This window comes from Lepidochelys kempii, chromosome 11 (genome assembly GCF_965140265.1).
Source record: "Lepidochelys kempii isolate rLepKem1 chromosome 11, rLepKem1.hap2, whole genome shotgun sequence".
In the NCBI taxonomy this organism is placed as follows: Eukaryota; Metazoa; Chordata; order Testudines; family Cheloniidae; genus Lepidochelys; species Lepidochelys kempii.
This window is the reverse complement of record NC_133266.1, coordinates 56,201,945-56,222,824: the sequence shown is the minus strand read 5'-3', so window position 1 is coordinate 56,222,824 and position 20,880 is coordinate 56,201,945. Positions and strand designations below refer to the sequence as shown.

The following is a 20,880-nucleotide window of genomic DNA, read 5'->3' as shown; positions in this document are numbered from 1 at the left end:
GTCCAAAAGGACTACTTGCATGAATAAGGATTGCACATTAAAACCCAGAGGAGGCTACATGTTCAGTGAATACATTTTAGGAGTGTAGCAATGTACACTCATGCCCATGCAATTAAATAGAAATATTTTTTAAAATTAACATGGGTAAACAAGTGCAGTGAGAGAGAAGGCTCTGTGAGCCTAGTTATGTGCCTACCAAAGCATCTGAGCTCAACTAAACTTGTAAAATATCAGGGTGAACTTTTTGTATAAATAATTCCACATCGACTTACATCAGCTTGTCTGTTGGCAGTCAACTCCTGTTGTGCTCTCCTTTGCTCTCTGTGAACAGCTTCTCAGCCTGCATTCCTTTCATTCCAACAAGAGCCTGGGTACCTGAAAAGTAAGTTGTCACCTGGTGAAAATCTCTTTTTATTGATGCCAACACCAAAATGTTAATTAACTTAAGAGTAACATTTTCCTCGCCCAATCCTTCTTTACTTCTTCACAGATACCATGCATTCTATTAAGTGCCTGATCCTCTACCTTGCTGAGAGCATCCTAGAGGTTTTGAACACCGTGAATGCTTACTGGAGTCAGCTAAGAACTGAGAGTGCTGAGCTGCCTAACAGCAGTTGCTTGGCATCTTGCAGGACAAGACCTTAGGAGCATTAAACCTCCTCCTTTCTTCTCTAGGGGATATACTTTATTAAAGAAACAATATATTAAAAAAAATTGATGTACCTGAACCACTGTATTGCTGCTCTGTCCATTGGGTTTCACTATATTGCAGCTGGGGAATGCTGGAGTGTCACATGACCGAGCGAGGGGGACAGCTCTGATGAGAATGTACAATGTGGCACCTCTAAGATGAAAAGCAGAATGGTGTTTTCAGTTGCACCATGCTGCTTGTTCCCATTAGCCTAGATATTGAAAGTAACACTAAGTAAAGTCTTTGGAATTTAATACTTTGCCTTTGCAGGTTACCTTTAACAAGATGCCGTACATTTACTATATTTATATGTCTGTCTGCTCTCTTTGCACAAATGGATATAAATACCAGCAGTGGAGTGAAAGGCCATTTATCATTGACCGTTTCATTTTAATGCCCATCAGTCTGGATAAGAAACCACCACAAACAAACATTCTGTTTAGTGTAAGATCCAAGATTAATGGTCTTTTGGTTTACTCTCAACCCCCACCCCCTCAAAAAAAAAACCCAACAAAAAAACCGACAACCAAACCTGCAGATTATAAAGAAAAGGGGTTATTTGCCCAAAGAACTGTAGATTATTAAATGTGAAAGAACGTTAAGGCCTCTCTATCTTGTTGCTAGTCATTTCCTGGCTACTATCACCTGACCTATATCTGGGTTACATGCTGGGCAGAATCCACTGATGTTAGTGGCTAATATTAGTTACCATTTTACAGAAAGAGGTTTTCTTTTTGCTGTTGCAGATGAGAATTCTCCTGCCAATTTCTGGGATTCCAAGAACCGGGGAGTGACGGGCACACAAAAAGGACAAATCATATGGCGAATTGAACCTGGCCCCTATTTTATGGAACGTAAGTACCTATGTATGTAATACAGGGTGGGCATGGACATGGAAACCAGCAGTCCCTAAGGGTTGTTAGTTGCTATGACTTTTTATCAAAGTCTGCTAAACAAAGCAGCTTATGGTTAGTGATATTTCCATGTCTGACAGCATTTTGAAATCACCTCTGTTAGCTGTTTTTACAAAGAGCCATGCTTTGGAAGGGAAAACTAAACAGACCCTTGAGTGTGTTTAGGGTATTGTCACATGTAGGGCTGCTTTTTAGCACTCTTGCAGTGCCAGGCATGGCACTATAGGTATGCCCTTCCTTAGTCTAGAAGTTGTGGCGGCTAGGGATGTAGAATACGAAACGGTTAACCAGTAAGCATTAGTCTTACTGGATAACTGACCCTAGCCTTCATCCCCAGGACCGGATGGCCTCAGCCCCTCTCCATTTAATTGGTTAACCGATTAAATGACATAATTTTAAACTTTTTAAACGGATATTTACATCCCTAGTGGCTGCTGGAGCAGGGTGGCCCTTGCCATCAACTCTGCATCAGTGTCTAAAAACGGTCAAATAGAATAAAAAATTCAGAGTTTGGCTGTCTGTGCTTTTTAAAGAAAAACACCTCAAAGGCAAGCACTTAGTCCTACTTAAGGCCCTGACCTGGTTCTGGGACTTGGGGCAAGCACTGGAGAGCTCCTCCTCTGTTCCAGTCTCACCCAGTTCTGCCTCTGAGACTGAGAAGAAGCCTCCTGAACTGACCTGCTGGCTCCTGATTGATCACTGTCTCCTCCTGGCCCTTCTAGGTCTGTGGAGACTAAGTCTTGTTGGTAGCCTGGCCTGAGCAGGGGCGTGTCATGGCAGCAGCTCCTCCAGCTGGGGGCAGAGAAGAACTGATAGACCCCCTCACAGTTATGTATAGAGGAAGTAAGGTTGTATATCCTTGGGCCATTGGAGCACCCTTTGGGCGTGTTCTAAGACCTGAAGCTGAAGAAAGTTGTGCATTTTTACTCCAAAAATGTTCTTCCACTCTGAGACCTAGTTTATAGTAGCAAAAAAGATACTTCTATATTGTAGCACCATACGTATGCCTGGCCCTTTAGATAAAAGTTGTAAGGAGATGGAGGTCCCTGCCCCTAATAAATTGTTAATCTCTATCTGCCATCATTATTTCTTTGCTTTGTCCAACTAAGTAAAGCAGCAAGAATTAGTGAGTGGAGCTAAAGTCTCATGGGTACAAAGAGAGGGTATGGCTGGTAGGGTGTTTTGACCTCAGACCTTTAAAACTTGTTCCCTGTTCCCTCTCTGTAAGAGCCTGGAGTATGATAGCCTGGTGCAAAATTCACCTTTTACTCCTTTCCTGTCAGGAAACAAGTGTTGGGTAGGGCTGGGTAGTAGTTGTGTGGGGAGGATGATTGTTATATCTATATTGTTGCTATAGGATTTTATTTGATTTGTTTGGGGTAATTGACAAATCTGGTTGTTAATGTGCTTTTAAATGATTTTCAAGGGTGTCCTGAGGAGTGGATGGGAGCTTTTATTGTAGAGTAGTAAAACTCCAAATGTGTAAATAATGAACTATATGCATGTTATGTTTGGAATAAATACATATAATTTTGGGGATCTTTTTAAAAAATTGACTTAAGTAAAAGGTTAGAGCTGCTTTAAAATTTTCAGTTATTTTTTTAAATGAAACTTTTTCTGGAAATTTTCTATTTTCATCAATCATATTTGCAGGAGGAATTTTAGGGAGAAAAAAACTTTTTTCCACCACTTTCTGCAAAAACAAAAAAAGGATTTTTTGACCAGCTTTATTAAAAATAGTAATGAGACCTTGAGTAGCTGACTCCAAAAAGGAGTTTAACTATGAAGAGCTAGATGAAAGGAGCAAGCTGTAAGGAGAGATTTAAAGGAGAAGAGTGAGGTTACTTTGAGGATGGTGAGAGGGAGCTTTTCCAAGTATAGGGAGCAACATTAGGAAAAAGGCAGAGTTGTGTGGGAGAAGTATCATTTCCCTCCTATTTAAACTAAAAATTAATATCCCCCCACCCCCCAATTATTGATTTCCTGATACTTTAATTTCCTCCTGCTGTCCTCCATATGCCCCGATGTTCTTTTTACAGCAGTAGTTTGAGGCCTGCTTTCTCTTGTGGATGTTAAAATAGCAGAGGTGCACATGAAAAGCAGCTTTAAGTCACCTGATTTCTCTATGTCTCAGGAATCCCCACCACCATTCCCCAGCTCAGCTGCTTTGGTTTGATCTTTATTTAAAAATCTGAATTGGGAGCTCCCAATTTAATGGATTAAGTTAAGTAAAACTTAAAAGGCTGCCAGCCACCTCTGAAACACTGAATACAGTGGTAGCTTCTCTTTGAAGTTAAACTCCTTGAGAGGTACTGGCAGCCAAAATTCAAATTACAAAGTTGTGCCCCTTCCTAATTCAGTCACCAATCTTCATAAGCAACTGGGCTGCTGTGAAGTGTTACTTTTCACATGAAAAGGAACTGTTTTACCTTCTGTAATTTTAATCAACTGGGAGAAATCCATGCGATAATCCTGGAATGATGTGGATGAACTTGTTAGAAATTCTAATCTGTCTGGCATCAAAGGTGCAAAGACAATTCTGTCATAGAAGAGATGAGGAAAGCTTCAAGGGCTGCTTTGCAACCCAATTTGCCTGAAAGTAACAAATGTTGCCTGGGGGGAGGCATAGCTCAGTGGTTTGAGCATTGGCCTGCTAAACCCAGGGTTGTGAGTTCAATCCTTGAGGGGGCCATTTAAGTATTTGGGGCAAAAATTGGGGATTGGTCCTGCTTTGAGCAGGGGGTTGGACTAGAGGACCTCCTGAAGTCCCTTCCAATCCTGATATTCTATGATGCTATGGTATTTAAAAAAAAAAAAGAGAGAGAGAGAAATTATGCCTGTCTGTTATTACCTCATTTTACATTGGGATGCTGTTAACTGTTTGTAGGTCTTGATGCAAATTACCCACCAAGGGTCTGTGCATTTCATAACATGGTTCTGAAAGTACAATAGAACATTATAGAAACATAATAAAAAGTCCTAATAGAATAAAAATGAAATGAATTCAGATAATTCATTAAAATAAAATAAGTGTGTGGGGTGGAGGGGAGGTATAGGATAGGAAGCTAATAAACACTGGGGGCTGGGGAAACATCAAATTATTTTGGCAGTATTTTAGCCATGGACTAAGATGGATGTCTGGGGAATGCCACACACTTAGGCCCATCACAGAAAATGTACAATTGCCTGCTGACTTGAGGTGCAATGTTTGGATCTGTAAATGGCTGGTTTTGTGCAGATACAACATACCATCAAGACCAGAGTCAAGGTGAATATTTCAAATATACTTGGGTTCCAGGGGTAGGGCTATAAAAAACCAGCAATGTTAGCTTAAAATCAGCTAGCCACTTCACAGGCAGCCAACATAAAGAATGCAAGCCAGGTCTAATGTGATCACTGTTGTTTTTGGCATTTAACAATTATGCCACTGTATTATGAACAAGGTACAAGCAATTGAAAAGCCCACATGACACTCTTCAAGAGGGAATGTCAATCTAATATTGTGTTTGTTAGCACAAGGTATTGCTATTGCGAAGTGTCCCAGGATAAATATGCCACTAGTAGTATGCGTTTCCATTCAGGGCTTGACCACAAGAGACACCTAACTTCCTGCAGTAGGGAATCAGCATGAACGATATGTCCTGTAGGTGACAGCTGTCCTTCTGCAAGACTTGTTTTCTTCCAGGGTTGAAGTTAAGTGGCAGATGGATGCATTGGACCTAATATTTTCCAAACACGCCTCCAGAGCAGTGGCCATCAAGCTAAAGCTATGTAGTTGGGTTTCATCAGTGTACCAATAATACCTACCCTGCATTTAGAAACGAACTCGATGTATCTGAAACTATGGGTCATAGTTTAGATCCTTGCGGTTTGCGATATTTAAATCGCTTAGTGATTACACACAATTGTCCATCAGCACCATATGACTGCTCTTCTCTTGGAATGACTGGAACAACTAAAAGACAGTTCCAGGCACAGCAATGCCCTCTATTTCCTGAAACTACAATCCATGGTCAGTGTGTCAAATGCTACTGAGGGCCCAGCATGAACAAAATGACTAGTTGACCGCAATCCAAACCTTGCAGCAGACTTATTCGTGACCCTGACAAGCACAGCCTAAATGCCAAAGGCTGGTACTCAAATGGGAATTATTGGTATTCCAATGCACCTAAAGTTGAGTAGCTGCTGCTTTCTCAGTTCTCTTTCTCAAATGGTGTAGGTATGAGACTTGGTGGTAAGTGACAAGTACTCGAGTATGAAGAGAAGGTTTCTTATCTAAAGATAGCTAGCATACTCACTAAGAGAAGTGCTGATAATACCTGTTAATGATATTACAGCCACACCGTGTGCTAAATAATCAGGGTGGTCTACGAGGAATCTGGAATGACCAATTCCATCACGTTCGCTTTTATCGGTGAGAGTTGGGTAGATTGGGCCAAAGGCTCCTTCTGCTATCCCCAAAGCTTACATCCTTTTCAGAGAGGCATTTTATGCCCTGAAAAAGCTGCTTAACTTTTTGTGAGTAGTCCCAGTCAATTGGATTGGTCATATGTTTAAAGTCAGGCACATGGTTTAGTACCTATTAAGGCCCTAATTTAGGGTATCTTCAATCCCTTTAGGTTAGTTCCTCCATTCATTCATTCTCCCATCATATAACCTCTCCTTACGGAACCATCTTCCATTCACGCCATTGCCAAACACATAACAAACACAAAGGAAGAACTCTTCTTTTCCTCCCCTCAACTCAAACAAACCACAAAAAGCAGACACAAAAGGTGGCAGGGGAAATTCTTTGTTGTGAAAATGGTGAGTTTCATTCACTCCCCCAAAAGACACTCCCCCACCCCCCCGAAGAATCAACAAACAAAGACGATCAAGGAGAACTCACTATCCTAAAGCAAAAATCAACAAAGCAGCCAGAAAAGACTCTTTTCTAAACAAATGCTCTAAATAGTAATCAAAACAAAGACCAATAATAATAATAATTGTGCACACACCAACTTGCTCCAAAAATATCCACAACCAGTATGGATGGGAGCGAGCAGGGAATGAAAAGGAAGGGTGAAATGAAGCACCTGCCGAATACAATGTCCTGCTCACCTCACAAATAGCTGGTGCCCTTAGGCTGTCCTCTCCAGACAAAGGGGCTGACTTTATGCTGCAGCGCCAGCCATAACAGAGGCAGGTGTTCCTTTCTTCTGGTCCCTAGGCAAAGGGCAAAAGTGTGATGTTAGCATGAAATGTAACACTCTGTAGCTGTAGAAATTCAACAAAGCAAAATTGAGCTGTGATATCACTGAGATTTTAAAAAAGAGAAATATTTTGTTACTCATGTTATGTAAAACAAGTTAATGGGAGCTGCCTGTTTTCGGGGGAGGGAGGTATGGTGAGGGGCTAAAAGTTGTGATTCACTAGTCATCTCAACTATTTCAGGGCCTGACCTTTACCATCTGCTACACTATCAGTTAAAATGGAAAGCAGCAGGGAGGCAGTCAGTCTCGTCTGGTGTTTTTTCTTATCATTTTTATTTTTAAAACCTGTCTACTTTGTACACTGGGGAACAGCCAGAATATCTCCAACCCTTATCTTTGTCATTCTAGGGATCCTAAATATTCCTGAAATATACTGCCAAATACACAAGTGACATTCCATGTCCACATTAAGTGAATAGAATAGAACGATATGCCAGAATAAGACATTTGCGGCAAACTGGGTCTCCTAAAGTTGCTGCTGCTCTGATTTTTCTTTGTTTGTAATGCTCTCTTACCATTACATCTGATTATCTCACAATTGCTAATATATTTTTCCTCGTAACATCTTGTAGGGTAGGGTTCTGCTATTATTCCCATATTACAGATGGGGAACTGAGGCACATTGAGACTAAGTGACTTGCCCAGGGTCACACAAGATGTCTGTGGCAGAGCAAGGAACTGACCCATGTGTCCCAGGCTACTGCCCAAACCACTCGACCAGCCTTCTTTTCTGTGTTCATAAAATTGTTCTGCAGACTCTCCATATGACTTTTGCGACAAAATTAATTTTTGCACCTATAATGTAGAACTGACTAGAGCATCTACAAATGTCATCAAAACCACCTGGTGATTTATTAACAATTCTCTCTGAATATGAAATTATTGTAGCAAGAGTATAAGAAAGATGATTAGAAATGTCTTTCTCTCAGAGAGAGAGAGAGCGCTTTACTTTTACCTCCCAAGAAAGAGCAGGAAAAACAAGGTCAGTCGAGGGGTTCACAAACAAGTGGGCTAGTAAACAGACATTTCCACTGATAGTGTTTGCATCTCACTTCTCCATCATTTTGTATGAAAGAGGCTACAAAATAAAAGCCCAGTCCTGTAAACACTTGCCACTGGGCACACTGCTTACTCCATTGTCTTCAGCTTTATACAATAGACAAAGGCTATTGAAGTCAATGGGATTACTCTCAGAAGTAAACACTTGGTGGATTGGGGCTCTAAAGTAATAATGTACTATACTGTCTGTAATCTCATTCCGATGAATGTTAATATCAAAATTTCTCTCCAAGAAAAATCCTACATAAAGTAGTACTTTAGCTTTAATGTCATATTTTTATTTCGATAAATATTGTAGAAATGTGTTATAATTTTCTATAAATATATTGATTTGCATATATTTGTTGTGCTGATACTACAGATTTAAATCTTGAACACTAACGCATGGTTGCTGCTGTTGGGATTTTTTCTGATACTCCAAGTCTTGTCACATCAATCACCTCTGGGATATTTATGGGTAAATTACTACTGTCACTGCAGTACAACATTCTAGCTCAACATCTGTGCATATAGACCATTTGTATTTTGTACTGATAGGAATCTCAGTTTGGGGCCTGAAGGGAGTGTGAGATAGGTTCAATGAATGTAATAATGCATATATGTATGGTTCATTTGTATACTGTCTGCATCATGCTGGTGTACTGATGTTACAGTCAGAGTTGATATATAAGGTGTCTATATGCAAGCTCTGTTTTCAACTAATTATAACTTTGGCAAAAATAGTTCTTTGAGATCGAAACTTGCTGTACTTGGGGTCAGTAAAGCTCATTTTCCAATCATCTCCCTTTCAGTTTGATTTAAAAACATTTTTTCGCTTATTTTCATTTAGTGAGAGGTAGAATTTGAAAAAATTTTGTGACCATTCCTTCCACTCAGATCTTTTTTTTTTTTTTTTTTTTTAATATTTGTTTTAAAAGCTGAACTCAGCATACCATAAATCCTTGAGGATTAATGCTAAGGCTAGTTGGCAGGGATGGGGGGGGGGAAGGCATTGTTAGGAGATATAAGAATGCAAAGTTCAGTGTTTTCATAAAGTTACATCAATGAGAAGAAGTTTTGACCAAGAATATTTGTTGCAAGATGACTATCAAATATTCATCACTTGTATGCATTTTAATTTTAATATTCCTATTTTTTCTCATTTAACCCGCTAAATTCTAAGGGCCTGACTCTTGTTTGCATACCTTACTTTACAAGAAATTAATGGGACTGTTTGTGGGGGGAGGGATAGCTCAGTGGTTTGAGCATTGGCCTGCTAAACCTACAGTTGTGAGTTCAATCCTTGAGGGGGCCATTTAGGGATCTGGGGCAAACATTGGGGATTGGTCCTGTTTTGAGCAAGGGGTTGGACTAGATGGTCTCCTGAGGTCCCTTCCAACCCTGATGGTCTATGAACTCAAAATGAGTAAGGGTGGTGGAATCAAGACCAGAGAAAATACAAGATAAATATCTTAATATTTCTCAATCCCATCAGGGTCACCTCAGAATTAGGAAGTTTAGAGTATGTTGGAAATAATTAAGCAGCAGAATTCTGAATTAGCTTTGATTAATGAAGAGAATGACATGGCACCTCCAGAACCCTGGAATGCTGTTCTGCTATTATGTAATCCATGTCCTTTAATTGTTCCATCTGGGGACTGTTTATCTCATTTCTGCATGATTGTTGTTCCCAAACTATTTATAAACTGTTTCCAGCAGCATTCAGTATTCTGCTGAAGATGGTTTGGGATTCCTTAGAAATTTTCTTGTTACATTTTGTTTTGTTTTGTTTTTAAATCTGTTGCCTTTAACCACTATTTTTGAAAGTGTCAGAATCAACCTAGGTTTCAGAGTAGCAGCCGTGTTAGTCTGTATTCACAAAAAGAAAAGGAGTACTTGTGGCATCTTAGAGACTAACCAATTTATTTGAGCATAAGCTTTCATGAGCTACAGCTCAATTCATTGGATGCATCCGATGAAGTGAGCTGTAGCTCACGAAAGCTTATGCTCAAATCAATTAATTAGTCTCTAAGCTTTCGTGAGCTACAGCTCACTTCATCGGATGCATCCAATAAAGCTTATGCTCAAATAAATTGGTTAGTCTCTAAGGTGCCACAAGTACTCCTTTTCTTTTTGAGAATCAAGCTAAACTTTTATCATCTTTTGTCTCATTTACACAACATATGGCAAATCTCCATAATCTCACTAAGACAAAACAGACAATAGGACTACTTGTGCTGAAAATCAAGCATGTACATAAGTGCTTTGCTGAACTGTAGCTTAATATGCAAAGTAGATGATTGTGTATAATAATATTTTGCACTTAGTCTATCCAAGAATCTTTACAAGCCCCATTTTATGTATATGATAAAGGAGGCACAGATCCATGGATGTATGTGGAACAGGGATTCAACCTTAAGCTCCCTGGGTAAATATACTTGGCCTTCACTCAGAACAGTAATATGAACCCTTGTAAGCCATGAGTGGGCATTCAGTAAGGATTGTAGAATAATCAAGTCATTTGCATGTGAAATCTATTATATCTGTTTAAAGCCAATAACATAATGGTGTAGGGGCCAGAGAGAAAGAGCTGGTAGGGGAAGACAGTAGAGGGAAACAGATGAGAGAAATATAGGGGAAAAGGGTGGAGGAGAAAACAAGGAGCATCAAAAATATCTTTGTTCTTGATATCAGTAGATCTAAGGCTGGCCCCATCAGTTAGAAACTTTTCTTTCTCTGACCAGTTTAATTTCAACATGAGTTCTCTCAACTTTCCAGCTGGTGAGACTATCTGTTTTATCGTAAGTGCTGTGCATTCATGTTGGGGACACATTGACCAGTGTTGTCTTGTAGTCCCTTCCTAAGGAATGACGTTGAATCTCCAGGACCCGCTGGTAGTGGTTGAGACACATTTGATATTGTATCATAGGATCTCGGGACCCAACTACTTGATAAGAGGCCAGGAGGAATGGCATAGCTGACTGGTCCATCATGGCTGCCATCATGGTCCATCATGTGAAGCCATAGTTGACTGGTCCATCATGGCTGCCATAGCTTTGGGGAGTTAGGACCACAGACTGGACCTTATTGAGCTAAATCCTGATGACATCAAACTTGTGACTTGATCCTTGTGTTCTAAAAGGAAGTATTTCCATGATGAGTTTATATTTTTGGTGCTTGGGTGTGGATGGGAGACTATCTTCAAGTGAAATTTTGTTCATAGCTGGGATATCAAAGCTCAAACTCCTGGAAAAAATGTATAGTAATACGTCTTATGATTAAAGTACAAATATTTATTTTATAAATGGTTTTTAAATTGTTAAGTTGTGGGCTTCTGTTTAGAACTATCTAATCAGTTGTAAAGGGACAAATAAAATAAATTCCCAGCATTCTATGGAAGTAATTTTTTATGTCTTTTCATTCCTGTTTTTCGAATTTGGGAAAAATCAATAGAGATTATAGAGACCCTTATGTATTGCTGAAAATGTATATGCAGTACTCTGGACTGCCTCCAACAGTTGAGAGTTTTGTCAGTAAACAGTGCTTGAAAGAGTGTCTCTCCCCTCCCCCCAGTTCACAAAAGGATCTGTACATACGGTGCTGAAGGGCCTCTACACTGTTATAGCTGAAGTACAATACCTCTTTAGTTTTTCAAATTCAGGTGACTTGATTATGGTGTATAAATACTTTCATGGGGAGAAAATAACAAGTACTAATGAGCTGTTTAATTGAGCAGAGAAGTGCATAATAAGAACCAGTGGCTGGAAGCTGAAACCAGGCAAATTCGAATTGGAAATCAGGCATACATTTTTAACGGTGAGGGTGGAACAAACTACAAGGGAAGTGGTGGATTCTCAATTTCTTGGTGTCTTCAAATCAAGATTGGGTGCCTTTCTGGAAAAGAGATGCTTTAGTCAATTACAACTTGTGTTTGAATAATCCCTAACTTATTGGGCTCAGTACAGGGATAAGTAGGTGAAATTCAATGGCGTGTAATAGACAAGAGGTCAGACTAGATGACTTCTGACTTTAAACTCTATGTATTTTCGCTTGAAGAAAGAACAGTTACTTACCCTACAGTAACTGTGTTTTTCTGAGGTGTTGTAGACAGTGTGGATCCCACGCCCTATCCTCCTTCCCCATGTTTCAGAGCCCTCAGCAATCTTGGGGTTAGAATTCCAAGGGAACTGAAGGAGGACTGTGGCTGCCCCAACCTTTCTGTCCTCATACAAGAGCACGAGGAGACACAGGGTACATGGGTGGTCCTGCATGCACTGCTATTCAGAATTCTTTGCTCTGATTTGCATGAGGTGGATGCACACCTACAGTGGGATCCACACTGATTCTTGGATAACCACAGTTATTGTAGAATTAATAATCATTCTGTATTCCAGAACAGTATCCACATTTTAAAAAAAGTTTTCATATGCAATTTTGGCAGAGCCTCAGCTTTTACCTCTTGGTTAAATTTTCATCTCAGTATAATGCATGCTGGCACTTTTTACTGTGATCTAAAAACATTAATGTATTATCTAAGCATATTTGTATAATATTTTCCCCTTGAGAAGCCAAATAGTCAGTTCCTTAATTATTGCATAAAATATCAAGATACACAATATCCTCAATTAAACTGACCAAATGTTGAAAAGTAGCTATATCTAGGGTTATATCATTTCCAGGGTTTAACAGTTACATGACAAAATAGTTTAAGCATAAAACAGCTTGCATGCAATACAGTATAGTCTCTTTCATTGCAAGAAATCTATTTCTAGATCTGATGAAGATCTTAAGTGATTTTAATTCACCTTTATTTTTTAGAGTAAAATGGAGCTCCCTTCACAGGTCAATGCCAATACTAAATACATTATTCAGTGATCTTGTCTCCCTGTTATTTGGCTCCAGAAGATGTATAAAAAGCAGGTCAATATCTGTCTAGGCTGCTGCTTTCATGTGGACAAAACCACATGCTGAAATTTATTATCTTTCTTACCAAGTGATTATTGTGAATGGGCCACCAGGTTTTTACTGGCTTTGAAGCGATTTTGGAATTTGGCTCTTTCCTCTTTAAGAAGAAAAGATTTTCATGTTTCCAGAATTTGAGAGGAAATATAGATCATAACTTTCATTGAAATGCCATTATACTGGAGATGGGCTAGATTAATAAATAATGTTGGTGAAACAGCCCATCGCTCATTTCCAGAAGAGTGAACTACGATTCAGTTGAGTTTCCGCTGAGCTTTCCAAAGCATGGGGCTACCACTGTTTTGTCTCACATTATCAGTGTATGGATTCCACATGAGTGTGTGTGTTTGTTTGTTTTCCCAGCTGAAATAAAGATCTGTTTTAAATACTACCATGGTATTAGTGGAGCCCTGCGAGCTACTACCCCATGTATCACTGTGAAAAACCCCGCTGTGATGGTAAGTGGAGCCTTTATATCAATTTGTAATTTATCTGTAAAGAGATGCTTTAACCTGTCAGTCATACCCACTTAATATCAACTGCAATCTCCGAGTTTTGCCATTAACTGGGATTTTTGTGATTTTACCTGATGTAATCCAGTTGTATTATAGGCTGCATAGAAGTGATGACTCTTGTTAAGGTTGCTCAATACTTTTCATTATAAGACTTTTTTTTCAATTGCTTATAACTTTGACAAACTTTAACTGGTTGGGTTGAGATTTTTCATGCTATGTATCTACCTCAGGCTGAATCTTTTTAGAAAGTATGAGCCAAAACAGTTTAACTTTTCCTCAGAATTAGGTTAGGAAATACGTATATTTAGCATGGGCAAAACAGTTGTTTTGTTGAGAAGCACAATGACCTGAAATTTAGCAGAAGTGCCTTTTTGCCATCCCTGTAGAAATCCACAGAAATTTGGACAAGTCATGAGCCTTTGAAAATCTCAGTTCACACATGCTCAGTAGAAGGGGGGACTGGGATGTGGAGCTGAATATGGGAGGGCTGAGACTGGGACAATGAGTTTGGTTTGGAGGGGGCTGGGACAAGTGGTCAGGGAGGACTGGGTCAAGGATAGGTAGAGGGACCAGGGGAAGAAGCAGGGAGGGGGAAACAGGGCAGAAAGGTCTGTAATCACTAAAGCATGTTTCCTTTTGAACTTGGAGTAGAACCTAGGATTCGTTCATCTTAGTAAAAAGAAAAGGAGTACCTGTTGCACCTTAGAGACTAACAAATTTATTTGAGCATAAGCTTTCATGAGCTACATTCATCGGATGCATTCAGTGGAAAATACAGTGGGGAGATTTATATACATAGAGAACATGAAACAATGGGTGTTACCATACACACTGTAACGAGAGTGATCACTTAAGGTGAGCTATTACCAGCAGGAGAGCAGGGGAGAAAAAACCTTTTTTAGTGATAATCAAGGTGGGCCATTTCCAGCAGTTGACAAGAACGTCTGAGGAACTGTGTGGGAGGGCAGCAATGCCCCTCTGCCATGTACATTGGCCAAACTGGACAGTCTCTATGTAAAAGAATAAGTGGACACAAATCAGACGTCAAGAATTATAACATTCAAAAACCAGTCGGAGAATACTTCAAGCTCTTTGGTCACTCGATTACAGACCTAAAAGTTGCAATTCTTCAACAAAAAAACTTCAGAAACAGACTCCAACGAGAGACTGCTGAGTTGGAATTAATTTGCAAACTGGATACAATTAACTTAGGCTTGAATAAAGACAGGGAGTAGATGGGTCATTACACAAAGTAAAACTATTTCCCCATGTTTATTCTTCTAAACCCCCGCCCTCCCCCCCCCACACACACACTGTTCCTCAGACATTCTTGTCAACTGCTGGAAATGGCCCACCTTGATTATCACTACAAAAGGTTTTTTCATCCCCCGCTCTCCTGCTGGTAATAGCTCACCTTAAGTGATCACTCTCGTTACAGTGTGTATGGTAACACCCATTGTTTCATGTTCTCTATGTATATAAATCTCCCCACTGTATTTTCCACTGAATGCATCCGATGAAGTGAGCTGTAGCTCACAAAAGCTTATGCTCAAATAAATTGGTTAGTCTCTAAGGTGCCACAAGTACTCCTTTCTTTTTGCGAATACAGACTAACACGGCTGCTACTCTGAAACCTGTTCATCTTGGTATTAAATTTTCCTGTCTTCAAATTAGCTCACTGGCAAATGTTTGCCTTATCTTCCTCTAGAGTCTGGCCTGTACAGAGAATGACAACTTACTACTACTATCACTTTTTTAAGTCTGCAACCTCTTAATTTAAAATTACATGGAAAAAGCTACATTATATTCTCAGTTCTAATTGTGCACTGCTATTGACATCTAATGGGAGTACACTGTTGCAACTGAAGAAGTTATTTGAAGACAATAGGACTGCACAGGTGTAGACTAGGGGAATAATTTGTTCTTCAGTATCTCTGTACAAGATACTGAAAACAGCCCAATTTCACACTCAGATACTAAGTTGAGATGGAAAACCTGGTTAGTTAGAAATTTTTTTTTTATGAACTATGCACACCTAACAGAAAAGAAGACACGTTAAATGTGGAACCTCCATGACACCATTGTTAGTCACTGCACACAACTGAACTGTATTTCAGTTCAGTCAGATTTACACAATTTTTGGCCACACACAACTATACAACTAAGCAAAATGCACTAAATTGAGTTTTCATTTGTAGATTACATATTTAATCAAAATACAGAGAACTCTCTTGAGATGCACACAATAATCAACATTAAATGCTTTTTGGGTCAGAAAACCAGGGATTTAAAAGAAAACAAACAGGAGCCTGTTTAATGACACTTGGTAGTGAGTGGATGCAATTGTATTAAATCCAGTGTGAAATCATTTGGTGAATGTAATTTTTCTATTAAGTAGGACCTTCTGTTAATTGGTTGATAAGTGAGTTTGCTGTAGTACAGCATGGACAGAAAGCCCTTAACAACAGAATAGGAAAGCTGGGAGAATCCCATAGAGCATACATCTAAACACACTGAACTGTTTGATAATATTTTGGGAACTGCATGGCTTGAGCCTAATCCTGCAAGGTGTTAAGCATCTCCAATGGGAGTTTACAGTCTTCAGCATCTTGCAGATCAGCCGTTGGCACCTTTCAAGATCAAGACAGTCAGTGCTATCACATGCATGTTTTTTGCATGTGTCCTGAATAAACTCTGCTCTAGCAAGTTATTTGTTGCGATAGTAAGCAATTCTTGATGCTCATTTGTTTGGCAATACCTACAATTCAGTGCACATCCTGCTTACAGCTATTTCATAGCTATGCTGACGTAACAAACTGAAAAGACTGGCCATGATTCTATGTGCATGCTGAGTTATTTCCTGTGGAGAGATGTACTAAGGAGAAACATGAATAGCTTCCCTCAATCTAAACCTCTCTATATATGTAAAACATACCTTTTCTGAGTTTGGGTTTACCCATATCTCAAGCTTGAGATGACTAAAACTCCAATTTATTGGACTGTTAATTACTTATTAAAAGTAGGTAGAACTACTGAGAGTTGCCCACTGATTAAAATGGAAATTACAAGGGTAGATGGAAGAATTCTTGGTAATACCTGAAAATAATTGAATTCTCGTGACTACTCCTTAAGCATCTTGTAGTGTAGTAGACTTAGATTTTCCTCTCAACATCAAACTATTTATCCCAGTGCTGAATACACTCTTGTGAAATACTGACTATTTAAAGTAAATAGTTTTAATCGTTTAAAATAAATAATTCAGTTCTGTTAAATAAATGCATTATTATATGCACTGCAAGGCTTCCCAACTTTATATTATACTTATTTCAGTTTATCACTCTATGTACCCAGTTTACATAATATTCCACAGTACATTTTGTTAATTTATTTAGTAATATAATGTGTAGCCAGATAATCCTCTGGTGATTGTACAGTTGCGGATACTGAACGTTGTAATTTATTCCATGTCATTAGTATTTTCTTGATCTTGCACTCCTCCTTTTTAAGGAGGTCTGTACAGTGTGGGTATATACAATGAATATGTGAAAGATGTGGGTATTCAAGATTGTATTTCATTGTCATTGTGTTGGATTATATGCCCTCAAAGTGCCAGCCCTGCTGTAACATGGATGTATTTTTACTTTTATAATCATTGAATTGAATGGAGGCATTTTTTCTGTTTTAAAAAAAAAAAGTATCACTCATGTGGATAGTTTGTTGCCATGATTTATTAGTATGATAATGTGGTCCTATCTGATGGAAGGACGCCTCAGAAAAAATATACACAGAATCCGTGAGGACTTTTTCTTAATGAAGAATGTTTGGAACAAGAAATCAATATAAGTTAACAGCCCCCCCTCCCAAAAAAAAAAAACCCGAAAACTCCACAGTTCTTATGACCCTTGGTGTTCAGCCCAACTGTCCCAAAGATATATATATACCCCTCTCTGCTTTCCAAGCACCTTTGCAAAGGATAGAGGAAGCTGAGATGGAGTTAACCCATTGTCCATGGAAGACCAGGTCATTCTGCTGCATGGTGTCACAGGTGACTTACCCTTATGAAGTCATTTGGAATAACAGTTTCATAGTCAATAGGCACGTGACAGAATGAAGAACACTATATTGAGAAATGTTATTGCATGAGAAACGGTGAATCGTGAATATTGTACTTATGCAAAATGAAATATGCTGAGATGTGAACAATGTAAATTTTCTGTCACTGTGCATCCTTTCTGAAGAGACTCAAGGCCAATGGAGACCTCAGACATGATTGTCATCGCTTTTTCTTTCACTGCTGTTTCTTCATCTTTGCTACATGTTCTGCTAAATGTTAGAATTTTGCTAATGAGGAAATTCTTAGACTTCAGATGCTGATTAATTCTCACCGCTTAGTCTTGTTTTGTGTTTGCACTGCTGTAGTGTGTAGATACATTCCATGACGATTGGCATGGCAGTCAGATTAACAGATGAGATCGCAATATTTGTTTGTTTAAAAAAAACTTTTAAAAGACCGCCATTACACTTTTTATATTAAGGCAAAGCTGAGTTTCTTCACAGATTAAAGATGTTAAGGCCAGCAGAGGCTATTACAATCATGTAGTCTGAATTCCTGGCCGCTGAACCTCATCCAGTAACTCCTATATCAAGCCTGTCACTTCTGTTTGAGTAATAGCTTCATTTTTAGAAAGCTATCCAGTCTTGATGTAAAGAGGTGTCTTATCTTTCACAGATTTAACATATGGCTAAATGCAGCCAGACTGCAGTATCTTTCTCAGTGTTTTACACCCCAACTATGATTTATATTCTTGGAAACAGATCACTTAATAGTTTTTCTATTGTGTATCTTTTTTTATACCCTTAATTTACAAGCATATATCCTCAATATATTTTTCTCTTTTTAAATATAAAATCACTTTGGTAACACTCTATTTTATTAGAGATACCCCCAGTGTACACCCTACAGTGTGTCCAGGTATCAAGCTTTATCAGACTTACAATCTGGTAAGCATTTCCACAGGTTGTCTTCACCTTATCCTAGCAATTCATTGTCTTTTCCCTGCTGGATGAGAGTGCTGTGCCTCCTTTTGGAACCATTTGTCCTGAAACACAAACCCTATATTTTCAATTGATTCGAAAAGTAAGAGTACGTCTTACACTGAAGCTAGGAGCATGCCTCCTAGTGTGGATAGACAGACTTGTGCTAGCCCCTCTCGAGCTAGTGTGCTAAAAGTACCAGTATGGATGTTGCGGCACGGGGAATGGCATGGGCTAGCCATCCAAGCTCAGTCCAAGGAGGTCATGTGGGCTTGGACTTGGGTGGCTAGTTTGAGCTGCCCCCTGTGTTGCAACAGCCACACTGCTGTTTTTAGTGCACTAGCTTGAGTGGAGCTAGCACAAGTCTCTCTACCTGGTCTGGGGGGCTCCCTCCCAGCTGCAGTGTAGACGTACCCTAATAGTCCATGATTTGTGATGGGTTGTTTAGCTGGATACATGTCACTCTTGGGGGGGGGGGGGAGGCAAGCTCCTCCTACTGATGCATTTGCAAAAACTCCACTTGTGAAGGAGGCAATGGGGCAGATTTTTTTTTCTAAGAAGTGAAACTTACAAAAACAAACAAACAAAAAAAGCCCTTATCAGGGAAAGTAGAAATAAACCTCAGGGAAAGTTTCCCAGGTATGAGCATGACTTTCAGATCAATGCCATAGTTAGAAATCTGATGTGCCTTATTTTGTCACACAGATGTTAAATATTTTGATTGATTGCCCTCAGTAAGCCATGTATTTTGTGTTTAGGTCATAAATGGTACATGGAACTACTTACTGCACAGTGTCTGTGGTTAGTTCATGCTTATGTATAAGATGCCAATTTGCGCTATTGATTTTTTGAGAGGACACAAAAACCTATGAGGAAGAAGTACTTTCGCTTTCTCCAGTTAATACCTTCCACACACCTAATAATAATGCATTATGTATGTTCAGAAATATTCTCAGTATTGCAATATTGACCCTACATTGCACAGACAGTTGTCAGTATTTGTGAAATTCCAGGGAATTTGGGGTGGACGGAAACAAGTACTGGTGTCTTCAGATTATAGCTTTGTCTATGGGTAATATTTTTCTCCTGAGTACTTCATAACCATCCTCATGAACATACAAAAACAAATGAAAAATGCCATGATACGCTTCATTTTTTTTCTCCCTCTTTAGATGGGGGTGGATGGCATGGATGAAGGTGCTTCTGCAACTCAGCAATCTCGGAAACTAGTCAGCTTTGAATTATCAGGTAAGATTTCAGAAGTATCTTGCATTATCCCACTAAAACAAGCATGAGTTTTGTGTTAGATTGTTACTGAAAGTCAGAATTAACTCCAACTGTGCTATGGCAAAGCAAATGTACATTAAAAAAATACTGAACTAAAATACTCAAAGATGGAAAACATTTCCTCTTCAGCTGCATCTGTCTTCTTTAGGAGTGCATGCTAGTGGCTCAGATTATATAATTTCATTGAGAACATGTGTATGCTGAAAGCAAACCAGATTCATTTATATCCAGAAGTGAATGAAACCAATTTGTTGGACCTAGCATGAGAAGTCTCCAAGAAATTTTCAGTGTGCCCAAGGGAACATCCATCTCAGACTGAGTAGTGGTAAAGCTATCTTTTCTGCACATAGAAAAGGGCTAATGGAATGCAAGGTAGTCCCATTGCTTTGAGAGATGGACAGAATACCAAAACAACAAGGGTTGTAAATAGTGAAATCTTTCTGAACACTTTTTTTCCCAGTCAGTAACCGAGAAAAGGAATTGAACTCTTACTCATGTTGATTAGTGCTTAATCTATATGTGGTCTCATGAGAGTAAAGTATCTCAATGTGAACAACGAAGGTAGAATCTGGTCCCTAAATCTGGAAGAACAGACAACAAAAACCTTGAGGAGATTTCTCTCTCTGTAGGACTAGAACACACTAACGCTGTCTTTTAGAATGGTTTTGTAGCAATTAATGGGGAAAAACACAAGAGAGCCTATAGAAAATAAATAGGGTTCAATAAAAATCACTCCAAAACCCTATAGAGTGTAACAGAGAGTTCTAGCTCAGCTGCAAGAATTGTATGGTTGATTTAAACATTTTATAGAATGGCAAATTTAATAAGATTTTTCCATAAAGGTGCTGTGTCTAGGGGAAAGGTAGTATGTTTTTTAAGTGTTTGGGCTTTTTTGTGTGGAGAAGGAGATACTTCTACCTTGTAAACAGAATTTTGCAGGGTGTAGAGCCTTTGTGTGAATGATATTGCCCTCCAGGGCTGGCTGCAGAGAGGATCAGGAACCTAACTAATGTTGGCAAAGTAGGTCTCTTTTTGTCTTAAGTGCAAGAAGTTTCTACTTTTGGGGGTGAAAGATTAGTCCCAGCCCCCTGTATGAATATGATTATAGAGAGATATCAGTAGTGACTCCACTACTGCAATTTACACTTAAATCATGGCCAAAATCCCTCTGTTTCATACTTAAGTGC

At 39.1% G+C, this 20,880-nt stretch overlaps 1 protein-coding gene across 6 annotated transcripts in view; it reads left to right on the top strand.

The window, feature by feature from the left end:
- Positions 1-20,880, top strand: part of HECW2 (HECT, C2 and WW domain containing E3 ubiquitin protein ligase 2) — a 265,113-nt gene that overhangs the window by 146,824 nt on the left and 97,409 nt on the right. For all 6 annotated transcript variants that reach the window (XM_073306249.1, XM_073306251.1, XM_073306250.1 and 3 more), the window contains 3 exons: positions 1,438-1,545; positions 13,221-13,315; positions 19,579-19,654. In XM_073306249.1, the coding sequence (XP_073162350.1) occupies positions 1,438-1,545; positions 13,221-13,315; positions 19,579-19,654 (279 nt within the window). The remainder of the gene's footprint in view (positions 1-1,437; positions 1,546-13,220; positions 13,316-19,578; positions 19,655-20,880) is intronic.